Genomic DNA, 16,107 nt, shown 5'->3' on the forward strand with positions numbered 1-16,107 from the left:
TTTCGGATATCATCATCTCGTCAACCATTGAAAACGGAAATGACGAACCGACTTTGAAGAGCGCGCCCGTTGTTCCCCCGCGTTTGTCGCCCTGCACCGTGCCCTGGCATTTGCCTTGATCCGAAGCGACGGCCCGCGATAACCGGAAGCGGGGACGGGCCGTCCAATCTGGCTGACATAACGATCATCGACAGGCTAAGTCCAGCGTGTCCAGCCACATTCCACACGCCTCAGGCTTCCAGGGCTGAGAAAGTCAAGCCTGAAGCTTCAAGGCTTGTGGCCGATTACGTGAGCGAGTTCACAGCCGACGCCGCCCGAACGATACCCGATGCGGGTGCCAAGTCCCAGCAGAGCTCGACAGATGCGCGCAAAGCTGGACTGTTGCCATTGATCGCGACTTCGTGAACTCTGATATCATCAACTCATCCAGTCTATCAGTCAAGATGCCTTCTGGACTCCTCGGCAAGAAATTCCCGGCACCGGTCCGTACGTACTGAACCTCCAGCCATTGGCGAGAATCCGCGCAAAAAGCGTCATCGAGAATCAATGGCTCAAGCTCTCCTGGAGATGACATTTCGCTGATCCATCATACAGTCAAGACCATGTGGCCTTTCTACACCGCTGGTATGTCAACGCGCCAATCGAGTCTAAATGGATGAATGAGACAGGAGCATGGGTGGAAGGGGAAAGAAAAGGAGATGGGAAAACAGAAGGATGAGATGAGGAGGAACAGTTTGCTGATACAACCTCGCGAAATAGGTGTGATTGTCGCCTATGGCATCAACAGCCTGGCCAACACTCTCTCAAACAGTACGCACATCTCACGAACGCACTTCTCACATCCGAGTTTGGTTTCCCTAACACAATATCTCCACAGCCGACGAGTACAGGAACGACCCTCGCAACCCCAACAAGGCCGCTGCCACCAAGCACTAGATTCTGCTTCTCCTCAAGATCGACATGGCGCACGGCACTTCGCTAAGAAAAGCTGCAGCAAGGAAAAGACACGAGCAGATGGAAGGTGGTCAATTTTGAATGACACCGGTAGAGCAGGGAATTATGTCCAGAACTGTACATATATCTCCCGAACAGCAAGCTGAGACTCGGCACATCTGGCACGAAAGAATGTACCTCTAGCATGAAAGTTTGAATTTCCTTTGTGGAAGAATCGTCCCGGAAAGTGCTGTCATACGTCCTCCGACATCTTATGGCGATCACGCGTAGTCGATTGGCTCTGCTATCGTGAATGCCGCTGCAGGCGTGACTTTCGCTATCTCATGAGGGCACTACACCTCGCCGTACACACTGCCATGCGAATCACTATTGTAGAAGCATAGAATGTTGCTCGCGAAGTGAACGGAGGGCAGTCCGTGGATCATGGCAAAGATCCCAACCGCTTCCATAGACCACATCCTCATCTCATACACCCTTCGGCTTCGCACTGACGTGGTGTGACACAGAGTAATCCTGTCATTGTTACAAAGCTTCATCGCATGTCTATGTCATCCGAGATGCAACGAGGAGCGCCTCCCGGGTGAAGAACTTTCCTGCTAAATCGTGCTGGCTGAATGACCTCGGATCTAGTGCTCACAGTCAACGCAATGTCTTCCCCGTGCGGACTGTCGAGCATGTCCACTTTGCGTGCAGCAATAGAGACGTCCACGTCATGATGAGCATCTTTCGCGTTCATGTGCGAACAGCATCGGGGTATATTGAGTGACCAACCACGTTGCGAGAGGATCGCAGTAAGGGATTATGTATTGATACCCCGGGTCAGCTTCCGAACATTATCACACAAGAAGCCGCGTCCACACGCCCTACGATTCAGCACAGTGTGTAGGGTCACGTTTCGGCCGACGACAAGGAAAGTGTGAATGATTCCATGCCACGTCAGACCAAAACCAGCATACTTCTCGCGCGTTGGGATCTCTCGCAGGCTGTGTGATGAGACCATGCACGCCATGGTACGATTTGTTATTGCCTACCACCGCCAGCAGTCTCCGAAATTCGCGCCCGCGGGCGAAAAACGATCCAGGCGTCCCGCCACCAACTTTATTCTTTGGTCTCGAGATCCGCCTCCGGGACAGGGTACAGTCTCCCATTTTGGGCACATCATCTCCATATCCTGGCGCTCGACAAAGGAGGGAGCCGAAATTCACGCTTGAGGTTCAACATCGCTCATCGAGGAGTGCCTATATAGATACGGTAAATGTCCTCCCGGGGAAGCAACTCCACTCCCACATCCCGACAGGAGGAGGAGCGTTTCGGGACTGAGACTTCACACTAAAGGAAAGTGTGCCTTCTTCAGCTCCCAACTAGCCGCCAGCCGCGCCACCTGGGACCATCATGTGAGGAAGATCTTGATCGCTCGCGAGAGGCCACCAGCATCTTTCGAAAGGAGGGCTTTTGGGCATCCGTGTGTGCCCATGATCCCGATACTCCCGCTGGTCGGGAATCGCACTAACACTGGGATCATCGCAGAAGGATATTATGATTGATCATCATTGTTGAGTCGGGGTAAAACGACGTGTCCAGTTCCGAGACAACCGAAGGTGAAAAAGGAGAGGAAAAGAAAGAGAGCTGAAGAGAGAGCTGGAGAGAGAGCTGGCGGTCTGCTCACGTGTGCGTGGGTTCCCTCCCTCATATGAAACTGTATGTGTAGAGGAGCCAGCAGGGCCGTTCCATACATTCGCCGACACGTCTCGCGAGTGCGACATATCCGACGCCCAACGCATGGATCCAGGAGGGGAGATGTGATCCATCGTCCTTCTGCATAGACCTTCCCAATCATCACCTGGGCAGTGCCTTCCTTCTCACCTTCATGTTGCCACATATCGCTGTTTTTTTGCCATTGCCATCCAATGGAATGCTGTCTGTCGGGATATAGCTCATGGGACCCGGGGCAATGAATGAACTTCTTCGCGGCGGGCGAAGTGCATGTGATGAGATCAACGCTTCTTCTGCAACTAGAATACTCCTGCATCGGAAGATACATGATATCGTCCAAGTTCAACGAGTCTCACTTATCGTCTAGGAGAACTGTCTGTCTGTCTGTCTGTCTGTCTGTCTGCCCTGTGGCCATGTCCGGGTACACTTCGGTGCCGGTCAGGTGAGAGGAGGATAGTCGCCGCCACCACCACCACCACCACCACCACCACCACCAAAAATACCCTTTGATGCTTCTCGCCCGAGACCCGACATGTGCCGGCGTCTCTTTCAATTGATGGGAGTCTGTGTCCTTTTGAATTGGGCTGAAATGCCAGAATGTCACTTGTGAATTATCGTGGGCCGGAGGGCCTATTTTGGAATCATCATCGCTGTCGTATTATTATTATTATTATTATCATTATTATTATTATTATTGCAATAGAATAGGATTTCCAATGGTAGGGCGTGGCACAGTTTTCCCACTAAGCAACATCTTCCTGCCCAACTGTAATGTAACGCTGGCTGCCCAGGTGTATTACTTTTGGATGACGGCCTGCTACCTCATGCTTACTACCTAGTAGTGTTGTTATTGTGCTGTTCATTCTGCTACTTCTCCCCATTCGTGTGACCAACAATGCCAGAACTGCCCGATGATAGTGTGCTGTGTCACTGGGACAAAGCATCCTCCTATAAATAACGACGGTGACCGACAGACCGGCCACCATTTGTGAATATATATGCTGTGTGGATGTGTATTGTAATTCGTGTGCAGCGAGGCGCATTAGCTGTGAAATGCCAGCGCCTCCGTCTGGTTTGACCGCTCACTCCAGGAGTCGCCCACCCACCGCTGCGACGCCCGCCATTTCTGCCACAAACCGACCATCATTCCCCCATTTTAATCCCGCGGATCGCTCGCATCGCCCAGTTCGATCCAATTCAATACCGCTGCACTCGAGAGAGCCAAGTAACGTACGGTATTGTGCGATTCCGGCTGGTGAAGAATTAAAGCTCGCTCGCCTACAGAGTCTGTAACGTACCTACAGCAGAGTATACTGTAGAGTATCCGTCAGCAGGCACAGCCAAAGAAAGAAGGCAGGCACACACAGAGGCGGCTATCCCCGCCCTCCCTCACCGACCACGCCCGCGCCTTCCTTGACTTCCACCACACTTTTGAGGCACACACCTGCTTTGCTCATCCTCTCTCTGCCTTCTCTCTTCACACATCTTTCCCGCTCGTTCGTCGTGACGACTTCTCCTCCACCACCACCACCACATCTCGTGCTCGTCGTTGGCCAGTAGAGATACTGTACACGACTTTGCTTCGTCCGTCGCCGATAACACCCTTTGACGAAAAGCGACGACGACCACCACCACCGCTGTCAGCGCTACCGACTTCGAAATCAACACCTGTCCCAGTGTAACGAAATCCTCGTCAGAGGTCAATTCACAGACATGACGACCATGGTACGCCCTTTCCTACGTCTATCTGGCCGCCACCAGACTCGGACGACGTGAACGTCGCATCCGCTTGCGTCGACTTGGTATTGACTCTCCGTCGCAGGATCTACGAGTAGGCAATAAATACCGCATCGGTCGGAAAATCGGGAGCGGAAGTTTCGGCGATATCTACCTAGGTATGCTCGCGAATACGCACACTCTCAGCAATAATTGAGAGAGCCAGACTGACCGAGTCCGCTTCCTCGTACAGGCACAAACATCATCTCAGGCGAAGAGATTGCAATCAAACTCGAGAGCGTCAAGGCTAAGCACCCACAACTGGAATATGAGGCACGCGTCTACAAATCACTCGCGGGTGGTGTCGGCATTCCATTTGTACGATGGTTCGGCACAGAGTGTGACTACAACGCCATGGTCCTGGATCTCCTAGGACCTTCCCTCGAGGATCTCTTCAACTTCTGCAACCGAAAGTTCTCGCTCAAGACTGTTCTGCTGCTGGCCGATCAGCTCATCTCCCGAATCGAGTACATCCACGCCAAATCTTTCATCCACCGTGATATCAAGCCGGATAACTTCTTGATGGGGATTGGAAAGCGTGGAAACCAGGTCAACGTGATCGATTTCGGTCTTGCCAAGAAGTACCGCGACCCCAAGACTCACTTCCACATCCCATACCGTGAGAACAAGAACTTGACTGGCACTGCCCGTTACGCCTCCATCAACACCCATTTGGGTGTCGGTAAGTGTTGGATGGTCAATTCGGATTGGCAAAGCTTCAATCACTGACTATTTATCCAGAGCAATCTCGTCGTGATGACATGGAATCCCTCGGATATGTCATGCTCTACTTCTGCCGTGGTTCACTTCCATGGCAGGGTCTTAAGGCGGCCACCAAGAAGCAGAAGTACGACCGCATCATGGAGAAGAAGATGACCACTCCCACCGAGGTTCTCTGCCGTGGCTTCCCCAACGAGTTCGCCATCTACCTCAACTACACCCGCAGCCTCCGCTTCGACGACAAGCCGGACTACTCCTACCTCCGCAAGATCTTCCGTGATCTGTTCGTCCGCGAGGGGTTCCAGTACGACTATGTCTTCGACTGGACCGTGTACAAGTACCAGAAGAACGCCCAGGCCATCGCCCAGGCTCAAGGTGCTCAACAGGCCGCCGAGGACCCCGAGGACAAGAACGCCCGCAACCGCAGCGCCCAGGCCACTGGCGGCCAGACTGCCGCCACCGGTGGACTCTCCAAGGATCGTCGCGGCGCCGTTAACCCGAGAGCTGAGGGCACGGGAATGTGAGTGCGCACACATACACATGACTCTGCCTTCTTCTCCTTCTTGTAAGGCGCCTTCTTCCTCTGCGTGTGGATTTCTGCGTAAAAGAGGCTGCACAGGGTGCTGGAGAGAAAGTCTGGGAGGACTCGCGAACCGAAGACTAATATATCTCTGTTCCAGGCAACTCCGTTCAAGCAAACGCGGCGGTGCCGATCAACAATACACCTCCTACTGAATGAGTGCATGCAATCACGGCGGGGTCGCCAATTATCATTATCATCATTCATGCGTTGACGACAGCAAAGTTCTGGTCAACGCGTTTCAACAGTCATCTCGCCACTCTTCGTACAATTTCGGACTTTATGTGATCGAGGAAGGTTCGTTCTACGCTGAGAACCATGGGCATCAACTTTTCAAAGATCGAACACCAACCTAGTTCGACCATGGTTTTCAGCTTGTTCTATGGACCTGCCCACTTGATCGATTCTCGTGCACAGACTTCAACCAAGGGCGCAGGAGCTCTCACTGTCAATCAAGATCATGCAGGACCGGCAAACGAATCTCACCTCACATCACATATCGTCACTGGCAACAATCCACATCGCAGCATACGTTTTTTTTCATCTACTGGGCTCGGAAGTGTCACTCGGCAGGATTTCGGTCTCTCGTAGCCGGAAATACCTGGAAACGAACAATGACGGCTCCGGAAAATTTCAAATCATGGTGATGAAGGACCGATCATACTGCGGAGAACGTTTCATTGCTTGCACAGGATTATCGACCATTTTCTCGGAATGAGAGCGGCAGGAGAGGAGCCAACTTTGTGAACACTTCATGAATCGTTCTCGATCTGCTCCGGGCGTGCTTCAACGACATGACCAACCTCCGTGCAGATTGTGCGAATCAGGGTCATTCTCCTCTCACGACATTGCATCCACCAACACAGCAAAACCAAAAAAAACCAACAAAAAACAACACAAATCTCTTTATTTTCCTAGGGCGCGGGTATCACTTATTGTTGGCAATTTCTTTTCCTTCACGAATTTTCCTTTTCTTCTTGAGCGAGAGGTGGAACGTCATGTCCTCAGGGCACGGCGCGGGCGAATCCGAGCTGTCAAGTGTCGTGTCCGGGGCTGTTCTGACACACAAAGGGGACGAGGAGCGGAGATGTGGACGGCGAAAGCCGTGGATTGTTCGATTGAAGGACCCTGGACTGGTTTGACTGCAAGTTCGTCACTCCTGGCTGATCGAGTGCGCTCCTGGACTCCATGGACAAAGCAGTGAGTCGTCGGGGCATACGGCATTTGGGAAGCCTATGGAAGGGCGCGCAGGCATATGGGCAAGCGGGTTGGAATTGGAAGGAGGAATAAGTCACGATGTTGATCGAGGAAAGCGGCTAGGATCATCCAACGATTCCCAGTGCTGGCGAGTACTCTCAGCCGTGGATTTGAAAAGAAGGGAACGAGGGGGATTCAAATTGCTACCGAGAAGTTTTGTGGGTTCTGCGCGTTGTGTTTTTTTGGGCCGAGTGTTGCTTCTTGGTGACATTCCACACATAGTGCTAAATTGAACTGGAGTTGAGGAGTTTCTATATCTTCCCGCGCTCGTTGTTGTCCAGAATCGTGATGACCTATGTGATATGGGCACTTCTGTAATGGCCCAATGCTGTCCATGGCCATGGCCAGAGGTGCTGACGGTGGATTACTTAATCGTCCCTCGACCTGACCATTCAGCGATGTCCTGTTAATTCGTGATAATCCATGGCACGTGCCTCCGCGTGCATTCGCCTCGCGTGCGCTCTCCGCGTATTTTCCTCTTTGGGATAAATTATCTTGCGGAACACTTCTTCACTGCCATCTGATGCCAAAAGACCGAGACAGATTTTCCTGCCATTTGTCGCGAGATCGGATTCGCATCTGAACAGCTGAAACATCAAGATCACATCTGAAGAATTTCCATCGCATGATCTCCAAGTTCGGCGAAACTCGAATCGGAACCGGGCCTGACGCATTCATTACTACCAGTTCACCTCCGGGTTGAAGGAGGTGCTTCGGGATGACGATGCAGGCCATCACGAGCAATCGCCTTGCCGCTTCGCCTGCAGGAATGCGGTTGAGAGGGGTCTCGAGTGACTGCGCAAGGTGCCGTTTGAGGGATGTCATTAGCACCATGGCGGCAATGCGGTTGGGGAGAAGGGCAGCAAGCTCCTTTCGATCACACAGCTCCAGCGCATCCGTGTTGAGGAAGTCCGAACTTTCGGTATCACTCCGCTCCTCAAAAGCCACCTCTCTCGTCCGAAGTGGAGGGTCGCTTGTCGTCAGCAGGCATTTCGGCGGCGGGCTGGCCTTGAGAAAGAGAGAGCGTACAGCATCAACGAGCAGGAGGACGGAAAACCCCGAGGCGGAAAAGCCGAGCGCGATGGAGCAATTGGAGCAGGATATCATGAATGCTTCCAGGCAAACGGAATCGGGCGTCAATCATGGCGTCACTTTTCGGGACGAGAACGATCAATTGATCAATTTCAACCCCATCGGCGGGTACATCAGCAACCCCGACGAGGCCCTCTCGAGTAGCATTCTGGAGGAGGACGCCGATACTCCCTACGAACGGACACACCCTCTCACGTTGGCGAACCGGTTCTCGACGTTCCCCTCCACCCTCGAAGTGCCCATGACGGAATCGATCAACGCACTCATCACCTCCACCACGGCGCAGTACACACAGCAAGCTTTGCGAGTCTTCGGCGGGTTCGGACTCCCACTGAGTACCTCCACGCTTTCCGGAAGCGGCGGTCTCGATCAGCAGCGGCCCACGCCCATCACAGCCGCCCACGAGCAGATGCGACCCACAGAAGCCGAACTTTTCATGTCAGTACTATTTCCCGGAGTCTGGGCTGCGACAACGAGCGTACTCGTCGAGACGAGAAAGAGATTGGGAAGCGCATGGGCGGAGGGATTGGTTCGCAAAGCAGGAGAGGACAATCTCCGAATCCTAGATGCAGGTGGTGCTGGAGCGGGCATTGTCGCCGTACGAGAAGTGCTCCGAGCCGAGTGGGAGCGTATGCACGGGGAAGGTGCCGGCGAAGACGGTCAGCCCATGCAGGTCGCCGAAGCAGATGGGAAGATCGGGGGAGAGGCCGCAGCACCTCCCCTCGGCCAGGGCGTAGTCTTGACTGGCTCCGATACGCTCCGGAAAAAGGCGAGCTCGATCCTGGAGAACACCACCTTCATCCCGCGGCTGCCGGACTATATCCATGCCACCGACCCCAACCCCAAGGGCAAGTTCGACATCGTCATCGCGCCCTACACGCTCTGGCAGATCCGCGAAGACTACGCTCGCAAGAACCACGTCCTCAACCTATGGAGCCTGCTCAAGGATGACGGCGGCGTGCTGATCCTGTTGGAGAAGGGCGTGGCGCAGGGTTTCGAGGCCGTCGCGGGCGCTCGCGACATGCTCCTCGAACACCGGATCCTCTCACCTCCACCCGAAGACGCCGAGAGGAAGCCGGAGCACCACGAGCGCATCGACGCCCCGCCGGACAGCGAAGGGCGCAAGGAAACCGGCATGATCGTCGCGCCCTGCACGAACCACGTCGGCTGCCCCCTGTACGTGCAGAAGGGCCGAGTCCGCGGCCGCAACACGATCTGCAAATTCGCCCAGCGCTACCACCGCCCGGAATACCTCCAGAAGGTCTTCACCGCCAACCTCAAGGGCGGCAGCGGCAAGAACCACGAGGACGTGCAATTCTCCTACCTCAGCGTGATGCGCGGCCGCGACCTCCGCGCCGCCTCTCCCTCCTCGTCCCTACTCGCCAGCAACAACAACGACACCGCCACCACTCCCCCACCCCTCCACCAGAACCAAGCCAGCACCGACCGGGCCTTCGCCGGCTTCGAGAACGGCGCCTCGCCACAGTCCCCCCCACAGGCGCACTCGCTCTCGCTGCCGCGGACCGTCTTCCCGCCGCTCAAGCGCACGGGACACGTGATCCTGGACGTGTGTACGCCCGCCGGCACGCTGGAGCGCTGGACCGTGCCGCGGAGCTTCTCGCGCCGGGCCTTCCGCGACGCGCGCAAGAGCTCCTGGGGCGACCTGTGGGCCCTGGGCGCCAAGTCCAGGATCGTCCGCTACCTCAAGCCCGTGAAGGGCCAGATGGCTGGTGGCAAGGGGGCCAGGAAGAGGGATCATCAGGCGGTGGCGGAGGGGCACGAGCAGGAGGAGGGGGCTTTCGGCGATGAGGGCCGGTTTTCGAACGCGGGCGAGGTGGTGGTGCGGGGAGATGGTGCGGTGGGTGGGGATGACGGGGCGGAGTTCGATGCGGCGGATGAGTTGGTGGCGCAGTGGGCGGCTTCTTCTTCTGCCTCGTCTTCTTCAAGGAAGGATTTCGAGGTGGGGTTTGAGGATGAGGGTGGAAGGAAGGGGCAGGTGCGGAAAGGGAAGGTCAAGGGCATCCGGGAGAAGAGGGATAAGAAGGGAACGGGTGGACGGAGGAGGAAGGCTGATGCGGATGGAGACGATTGATGAAGAGCCCGCCAGATCGTCATGTTGTTGCTGCGCATGACAGTCACCACTATCCCTCGCGGGGATCTCTAATCGTGAAGTCTCACCTCCATTGGCACGCACTTGTCGGTACAGTGAAGATCTTTGAAATTTAATCACTACTCATCAAGTTGACATTCCGAACCATACAACACAAAACAAAACTTTCGTTCGGTCGCTTTTGCTTCCGTCCGTGAGTGATGAGACTGAGCATCGATCGTCACGCTTTCATAAGCAACAGATCAATCTTAATGATGAGCCTTTCTGCGTCAGCCGGCGGACCACATCACCCGAACAACCAAATTCTCGCGTCCGCCGAAAGCAGAATGGCATCTCGAGGATGTCCGAATCGCAATGAACTCCTACCAAGCTCTAAGCGGCGACGAGGTCCGGCTCTCAAAGTCGAGAACGGGCAAGCTCGTCGGCAGCTTCGTCAACATCCCCATCAGCGTTGCCATTGTCATCGCCACTGGGATGATCTTCGTCCGCTTCATCGTCGCTGTTGTCACCAAAGTCAATCTGTCCTTCCTGAGGCGTGAGGTGGGACAGGAATTCTGGAACCGGGCAATTGCACTCCACCAGGCAGTTCACCAGGTCCTGGGCGAGACCTTCATCACGGTCGCCGAAGAAGGATGTGGCGAGACCTGTGTGACCCATGCGACCGGTGCGACCAATCCGATGTACGTACTCTGTGATTCCACCGTACTGGGTGTCTGGGAGATCACGATTGATGACGTGACCGATGTTAGACACGTCCCAGCCTCGAGACGAAAGTCCCGTCGCGATGAGAATTGGGCACCTGCCCGTTCTGAATGCGGTGCTGTTGCGGTCAGTCATGCAGTCTTTGCCGAACATCATCTCGCAAACTCACTATGCATCCTCGCGCTCTCGCTGGTTTCGTTCTCCATGGATGGAAGTGACAGGCAGTCCTCTGTTATACAGGTAGTCGTCAAGCAGATCCACCGTAGCTTTGGAGTTGCAGAATATCAACGTTCGGGTCCGTTCCACGGACTCGAGGAGGTCGTAGACTGCTTCGTTCTTGCGAAAGTGATCGACCTCGATAATGTCTTGCCGGATGTTCATGTGGGATTGACCTGGGCGACCGACACGAATGCGGTAATGGTCTTCAGCCATGTACTGACGTGCCAGAGAACGAGCCTCCTTTGGGAAAGTGGCAGAGAACATCATGAATACGTGATCCGCATCCTCATTTGTATCTGAACACGGTCAGACATAAGATGCATTCCTAGTATTGCTGAATACTCACCTCCTCCGACCATCAGCATCGAGAACTCGCTATCCCAGTCCGGGCTCAGCAGTTCGTCAGCTTCATCAATGACTGTATACCTGCAGCACAATTGGTCAGTACCCTTCCACGTCGAGCAGTGTAGCTGCTTACTTCACGCGAGACATGGTCAGCACGTCGGGTTTTTCCATGAGGTCTTTCAGTTTCCCAGGCGTGCCGATGAGAATATCACAGCCTTTGCTTATCTCTTTGATACTGTTGGCAGTGTCGTCTCGACCGCCATATGCCACGCAAGGACGCATCATTGTGCGATAGCAGAGTCGACGAGCATCATTGAAGATTTGCAGCGCCAATTCGCGTGTTGGCACCATGATCACGATCAAAGGCTCCGCGCGTCCCTTGCGTCGTGAACATGCCATCAGCTCAACCTTTCCAGCCAGTTTCGAGATTGCCGGGACAAGGTAGGCAGCCGTCTTTCCGCTCCCTGTAGCCTCGTCAGTGACACGGTACACAAGTCTCAACACGTTATTCATACCGGTTTGAGAGATTCCGACCACATCATGGCCGGTAAGCACGGCGGGGATGATGTAGGACTGAATTGGCATCGGGCTACCGTATCTGCACAGAGCAATGTTCTCCAGAAGGACTGGGTGGAGGCCCGCATCTTCGAACTGTCAAAGCTGTGTCAGAGGAAGTGTCGCTCACAACGAGATTGAGGTATTGTACCCACCTTCCGAATCGGTTGTAGACGTTCTGGGCCTTCGACTCGCACCTCGATATCGAGCACACCACGGTATTCGCCTTCCGGCTTCATGTCACCAAAGAGCTCTTCTTCAAGACCCGGATGGCGAGGAGCAACATTTCCGTACTCGTCAGACCACTCATAGACTTGGGCGTTGCCAAGCCAGTCTGGGTTGCGAGCAGCGCCTTCTTCGACGTGTTCTGCGATGAATGCGGACCAGCCAGCGTGCTGACCAGAGCTACCATTCAATTGATCCGAATCGGACTCGTGATTGGACTTGCCATGATTCATGTCGTTGGATTGATTCACAGCTGTGGTGATTGGAATGAATCTGTGAGAAGGTGAGTGACTGGTGCTTGGAGGCGGGTGACTTGTGCTTGACGGTGAGTGACTTGCACTTGGAGGTGAGTGACGTGAAGTGACGTGACGATGCAAGTCTGTGAAAAACCGGAACGTCGTGAGTAGTTGAAGTCGACGGTGGGGTTGTTGAGATGGCGATCGGCCAAGAATGTGATGAAGCGTTGGTGTTGGGATCGTCGAATGTGTTGTTGTAGTTGAGAGATGAAGCTTGACAAAGGTGATGAGAACGAAGACAAACAAGTGACGAGCCTTGGAAGGGATCGGGATTTTCAATTCAAAGTGGCCGTCGTGGGTGCGAGCATGTGACTTGCTGCCATCGCCCGCCAAAAGGTTTTGCTTTGCTTGTATGATTGCACAGTGACGGGGACTGGGCGAGACTGACCAAGTGAAGCAGCCAGTCATGCAAAATCCACACTTTCCTGGGCATTCATGCCCTTCTACACTTGTATGAGCCGCTCAATGGCGGTGACATGTGACTTTGATCTCGTCTGGGAGGAGGACTGCAGCGTTGACTGAAGGTGCATCAGGCGTTTCCGGACAGTGTACAGTATCTCCCTTTGATACTAATACTGGCATATTCCTCTGTCTGTCTCGGAGAACTGTCGAGACTCCTTACCGATCACGTGCTCTTTACTCAATCGTTCGTGAAGCAGACAAGATGAGTAATCGATATTGGACGGCAAGTGTTGCTCGTTCTTTTTCTCTTCTTCCTCAACATGCTTGGGTTTTTGTACAGTGGCCTTACGTGGATTCGCGAGTGTGTGGGTAACGACATGGAAGTAGGCTGCTTCCAACTTGATTGTATGCATGACTAAGCGCTGCTGCGTCGGCAGACCAAGCGAAGTAGATCCTATATACACTTGCTCATCAGACACCACTAGGAACCTACATCTTCACCATGTCTGACAACGAGGACCAAATCAAATCCCCTGCGCCGCTGCAATGGAGAAGAGCCCAAGACTGAGCACATACCGTCTGATGCTGCATTTGAATCCACTTCTCGAGCCTGGTATGGACCTCAACCCACCACGATGAGCGGCCCATATCGTGCAAGAACACAATTTCACTTCACATCACGAAGACTTCTTCATCCAATTACTCGGATTACCGCCAGTGGTTACTTTGAAAATATGTTGCATTCTTGTTCTTGCCTCCAGCTGACACATGACGATTAACCAACACGTCGTGGGAAGAATACATGTTGGTACGACCCACTGTTACACGCATATGACAGGGCAATTTGACCGAATCTCCACCCCGTCAGCATTCTCGCGCCAAATCCATCGATTGAGCATCTTACCTCGAGGCACACAAGACCACCACCTTGTGCGAGGACCCCAATCCGCTTCACTCGTCACATGAGGCGGGAAGCGGCTATGGAAGCACGTTTCGGCGCGCACTCCGCCGTCTCATCGCTTGACGCACAGGCAGGAGCTTGTTTTCTAAATTCATCCTCACCAGTCAGAGCCATGTACCCGGCTGTATAGAGAGGTAGCGCAACCACACCAGACACAAGCAGCGGTTGAGCCGTCCATTGTGACTGGAATGTGGTTCTCCATCGACTCCTTTATCAAGAGCAAAATCTCCTCTCTCTCCGACGGAAGGTCCATTGAACCCAGATCCAATCGCACCGTGAACTCCTCCTTCCAGTTTTGACAAATTCCCTAACCCCATTACGCACCCACGTACCACTGCATATCTCACCAGCATGGATCTGAAATCTCGTCTTGCAAGCGACGAACTGGTACTGCCAAGCTCATCAACCATCCCATCAACTCCACCACCAGCGACGCCGTCACTCCTCCCATGGAGTGACGAAGAAGAACAAGACTGTCTTCACTGCCGCATGGCGGGCGATTCATACAGCGAAGTCTGTGCCCAACTCATCCGCCTTCAACATCCTCTCCGTTCGGTCGAGGAAATCCACGCCAAACTGGAAGAACTCGAAAAGGGTAGCAATCACGCTCTGCATGCCCATCTCAAAGGCTTCGGCTGGAAAGGGGACGTCGTCGGCGTCAAAGCCCACCTCGAGAAACGCCGCAAGAAGGAACAATTCTCCTCATCGTCGTCACGACTCGAATCAGAATCGAAATCAAGACTTCGCCCGACGAAACGTGCGCGCATCTCAAGCCCACAACCTTCTAGCTCCCGCATCACTCGAACGCTTAAACGCGAGCGCGAACGCGAAACTTCAAGCTCCCCACCACCGCGTAAAATCAAGCGCGAAAGATTCGAAAGCGAATCTGACGTCGAAGATATCCCACGTCGCAAGGACCCCATCGAAGGACACCACGCCTCATGGGCGATGTCGCACTTACTCGCGCCGGCCTCTCAAATTCCCAGCACAACAACAGCATCAACAACGATACTGCCGCCAAAGACATGGCGCAGCTTAAGCAAACAGCGCGAACTCCGGCCCGTGATCCGCGAGCAACAACAACAACAGCCACTCAGCGGCAGCAGGTCTATCCCCGACAACATCATCGCCGCACCTCCCTACGACGAATCATACACAACGACATCAACATCAACATCAAAATCAACAGCATTAACGACCGCAGCGGAGAAGGAAGCGGAAGATCCCTTCAACCTCCTCCTCGAGGAGTACGTCAACGACGAGGATGTATGGTGGCAGCCCCACCCGTCGCTGTTCTTCGTGGGTTTGTAGTCGACTAGAAAGAAAGGAGACATGCATGGGGAAGGAAGGAAGCGCGAGATAAAAAATTTCTGACGTGGTGCACGTGTCCAGGAATGCCGGATGAGATGAGATGGAGATGGGAGGGAAAGGGAGATGAGCGGCGTTTACGTATCCGCTCTGCAGGGATTAGTATTATTCTTCTTTTGGGGAGCATGGGTCTAGCGAGATGAGGCGTTGGGGTTTTCGAGTGCAGCATGTATTATCTGTTTTTTGGCTTCCCTCTTTGTGTTTTAATTGTTAGATCGATATTCTATTGGGGAACGAGGAGCCGTCTTCCTTTTCTTCTCTTCTCTGTTCTTGTCTTTCCTGTTCTTTTCTTCATTTGGTCGTTTTCGCGCCGGCATCTGTGCGACAGGAAGAAAGAAAGCCGACAAGAGACGGTCGGTGGTGTGCTACCCGGGCGCGAAAAAAGTCAAACCCAAAAATCAGAAACCTGGGATTTTCTTTCCTCGTCCGCTGCTGCTGCTGCTGCTCCTCTCCCTTCGCCCTTCTTCGGCCTTCTACCTGGTGGGGGTGTGTCACAGCGGGATACTTTGTGTCACGTCACGTCACAGTTTCCTCCGAGATTCCGTCGGCGGGAGAAACCTGGCCGTATCTTCTTCCAGGTACAAGGTCTTTATTATAGGTACGCAGTCCATGGAGGAGGGGGAGGGAAAAGAGTGGCGCCGCGATTGAGCTAGGTAGGCCTCACATCATCTCCCCGCGAGGTTGTATCCTGGGAAGATGCCAGTCTCCTCTATCATTATCGATCGCTCGTGATCATCCGCGTCACATCACGTATCACGGTGCTTTCGTCGTCGCCGCCGTCGTCACACTCGCACAAAGCAAGGGCAGGGAGAGGGAAATGCGAGGTGAACAC

The 16,107-nt window shown here is 54.0% G+C and overlaps 6 protein-coding genes across 6 annotated transcripts; 5 read left to right on the plus strand and 1 right to left on the minus strand.

Moving 5' to 3' along the window:
* Positions 1-443: 443 nt before the first annotated feature.
* Positions 444-936, plus strand: K489DRAFT_326102 (ATPase, F0 complex, subunit J; the record flags this gene model as incomplete). The annotated part of the gene is made up of 4 exons (XM_033601881.1): positions 444-486; positions 595-624; positions 760-810; positions 878-936. The coding sequence occupies 4 exons, from the start codon at positions 444-446 to the stop codon at positions 934-936; spliced, it is 183 nt and encodes a 60-aa protein (XP_033456094.1).
* A 3,055-nt stretch (positions 937-3,991) lies between these two features.
* On the plus strand, positions 3,992-5,952 carry K489DRAFT_72947 (kinase-like protein). Its single transcript, XM_033608875.1, has 6 exons — positions 3,992-4,194; positions 4,303-4,392; positions 4,490-4,562; positions 4,637-5,125; positions 5,185-5,687; positions 5,844-5,952. Exons 2-5 carry the CDS (start codon positions 4,381-4,383, stop codon positions 5,685-5,687), a joined length of 1,077 nt encoding a protein of 358 aa, XP_033456095.1. The 5' UTR covers positions 3,992-4,194; positions 4,303-4,380; the 3' UTR covers positions 5,844-5,952.
* A 60-nt stretch (positions 5,953-6,012) lies between these two features.
* On the plus strand, positions 6,013-7,010 carry K489DRAFT_72890 (uncharacterized protein). Its single transcript, XM_033608874.1, has 3 exons — positions 6,013-6,040; positions 6,118-6,389; positions 6,547-7,010. Exons 2-3 carry the CDS (start codon positions 6,204-6,206, stop codon positions 6,883-6,885), a joined length of 525 nt encoding a protein of 174 aa, XP_033456096.1. The 5' UTR covers positions 6,013-6,040; positions 6,118-6,203; the 3' UTR covers positions 6,886-7,010.
* A 1,245-nt stretch (positions 7,011-8,255) lies between these two features.
* Positions 8,256-9,800, plus strand: K489DRAFT_289156 (uncharacterized protein; the record flags this gene model as incomplete). The annotated part of the gene is made up of 2 exons (XM_033600144.1): positions 8,256-8,751; positions 8,806-9,800. Coding segments are annotated over 2 exons (1,491 nt in total), but the record flags the coding sequence as incomplete, so codon positions are not given.
* A 798-nt stretch (positions 9,801-10,598) lies between these two features.
* Positions 10,599-12,481, minus strand: K489DRAFT_412994 (DEAD/DEAH box RNA helicase; the record flags this gene model as incomplete). The annotated part of the gene is made up of 6 exons (XM_033607993.1): positions 10,599-11,022; positions 11,074-11,419; positions 11,470-11,549; positions 11,602-11,932; positions 11,984-12,119; positions 12,179-12,481. The coding sequence occupies 6 exons, from the start codon at positions 12,479-12,481 to the stop codon at positions 10,599-10,601; spliced, it is 1,620 nt and encodes a 539-aa protein (XP_033456098.1).
* A 1,571-nt stretch (positions 12,482-14,052) lies between these two features.
* K489DRAFT_73089 (uncharacterized protein) lies at positions 14,053-15,330 on the plus strand. Its single transcript, XM_033608876.1, has one exon. The coding sequence runs from the start codon at positions 14,259-14,261 to the stop codon at positions 15,216-15,218; it is 960 nt and encodes a 319-aa protein (XP_033456099.1). The 5' UTR covers positions 14,053-14,258; the 3' UTR covers positions 15,219-15,330.
* The last annotated feature ends 777 nt before the right edge of the window (positions 15,331-16,107 follow it).

This window comes from Dissoconium aciculare (assembly GCF_010015565.1).
Source record: "Dissoconium aciculare CBS 342.82 unplaced genomic scaffold K489scaffold_14, whole genome shotgun sequence".
Classification (NCBI taxonomy): Eukaryota; Fungi; Ascomycota; class Dothideomycetes; order Mycosphaerellales; family Dissoconiaceae; genus Dissoconium; species Dissoconium aciculare.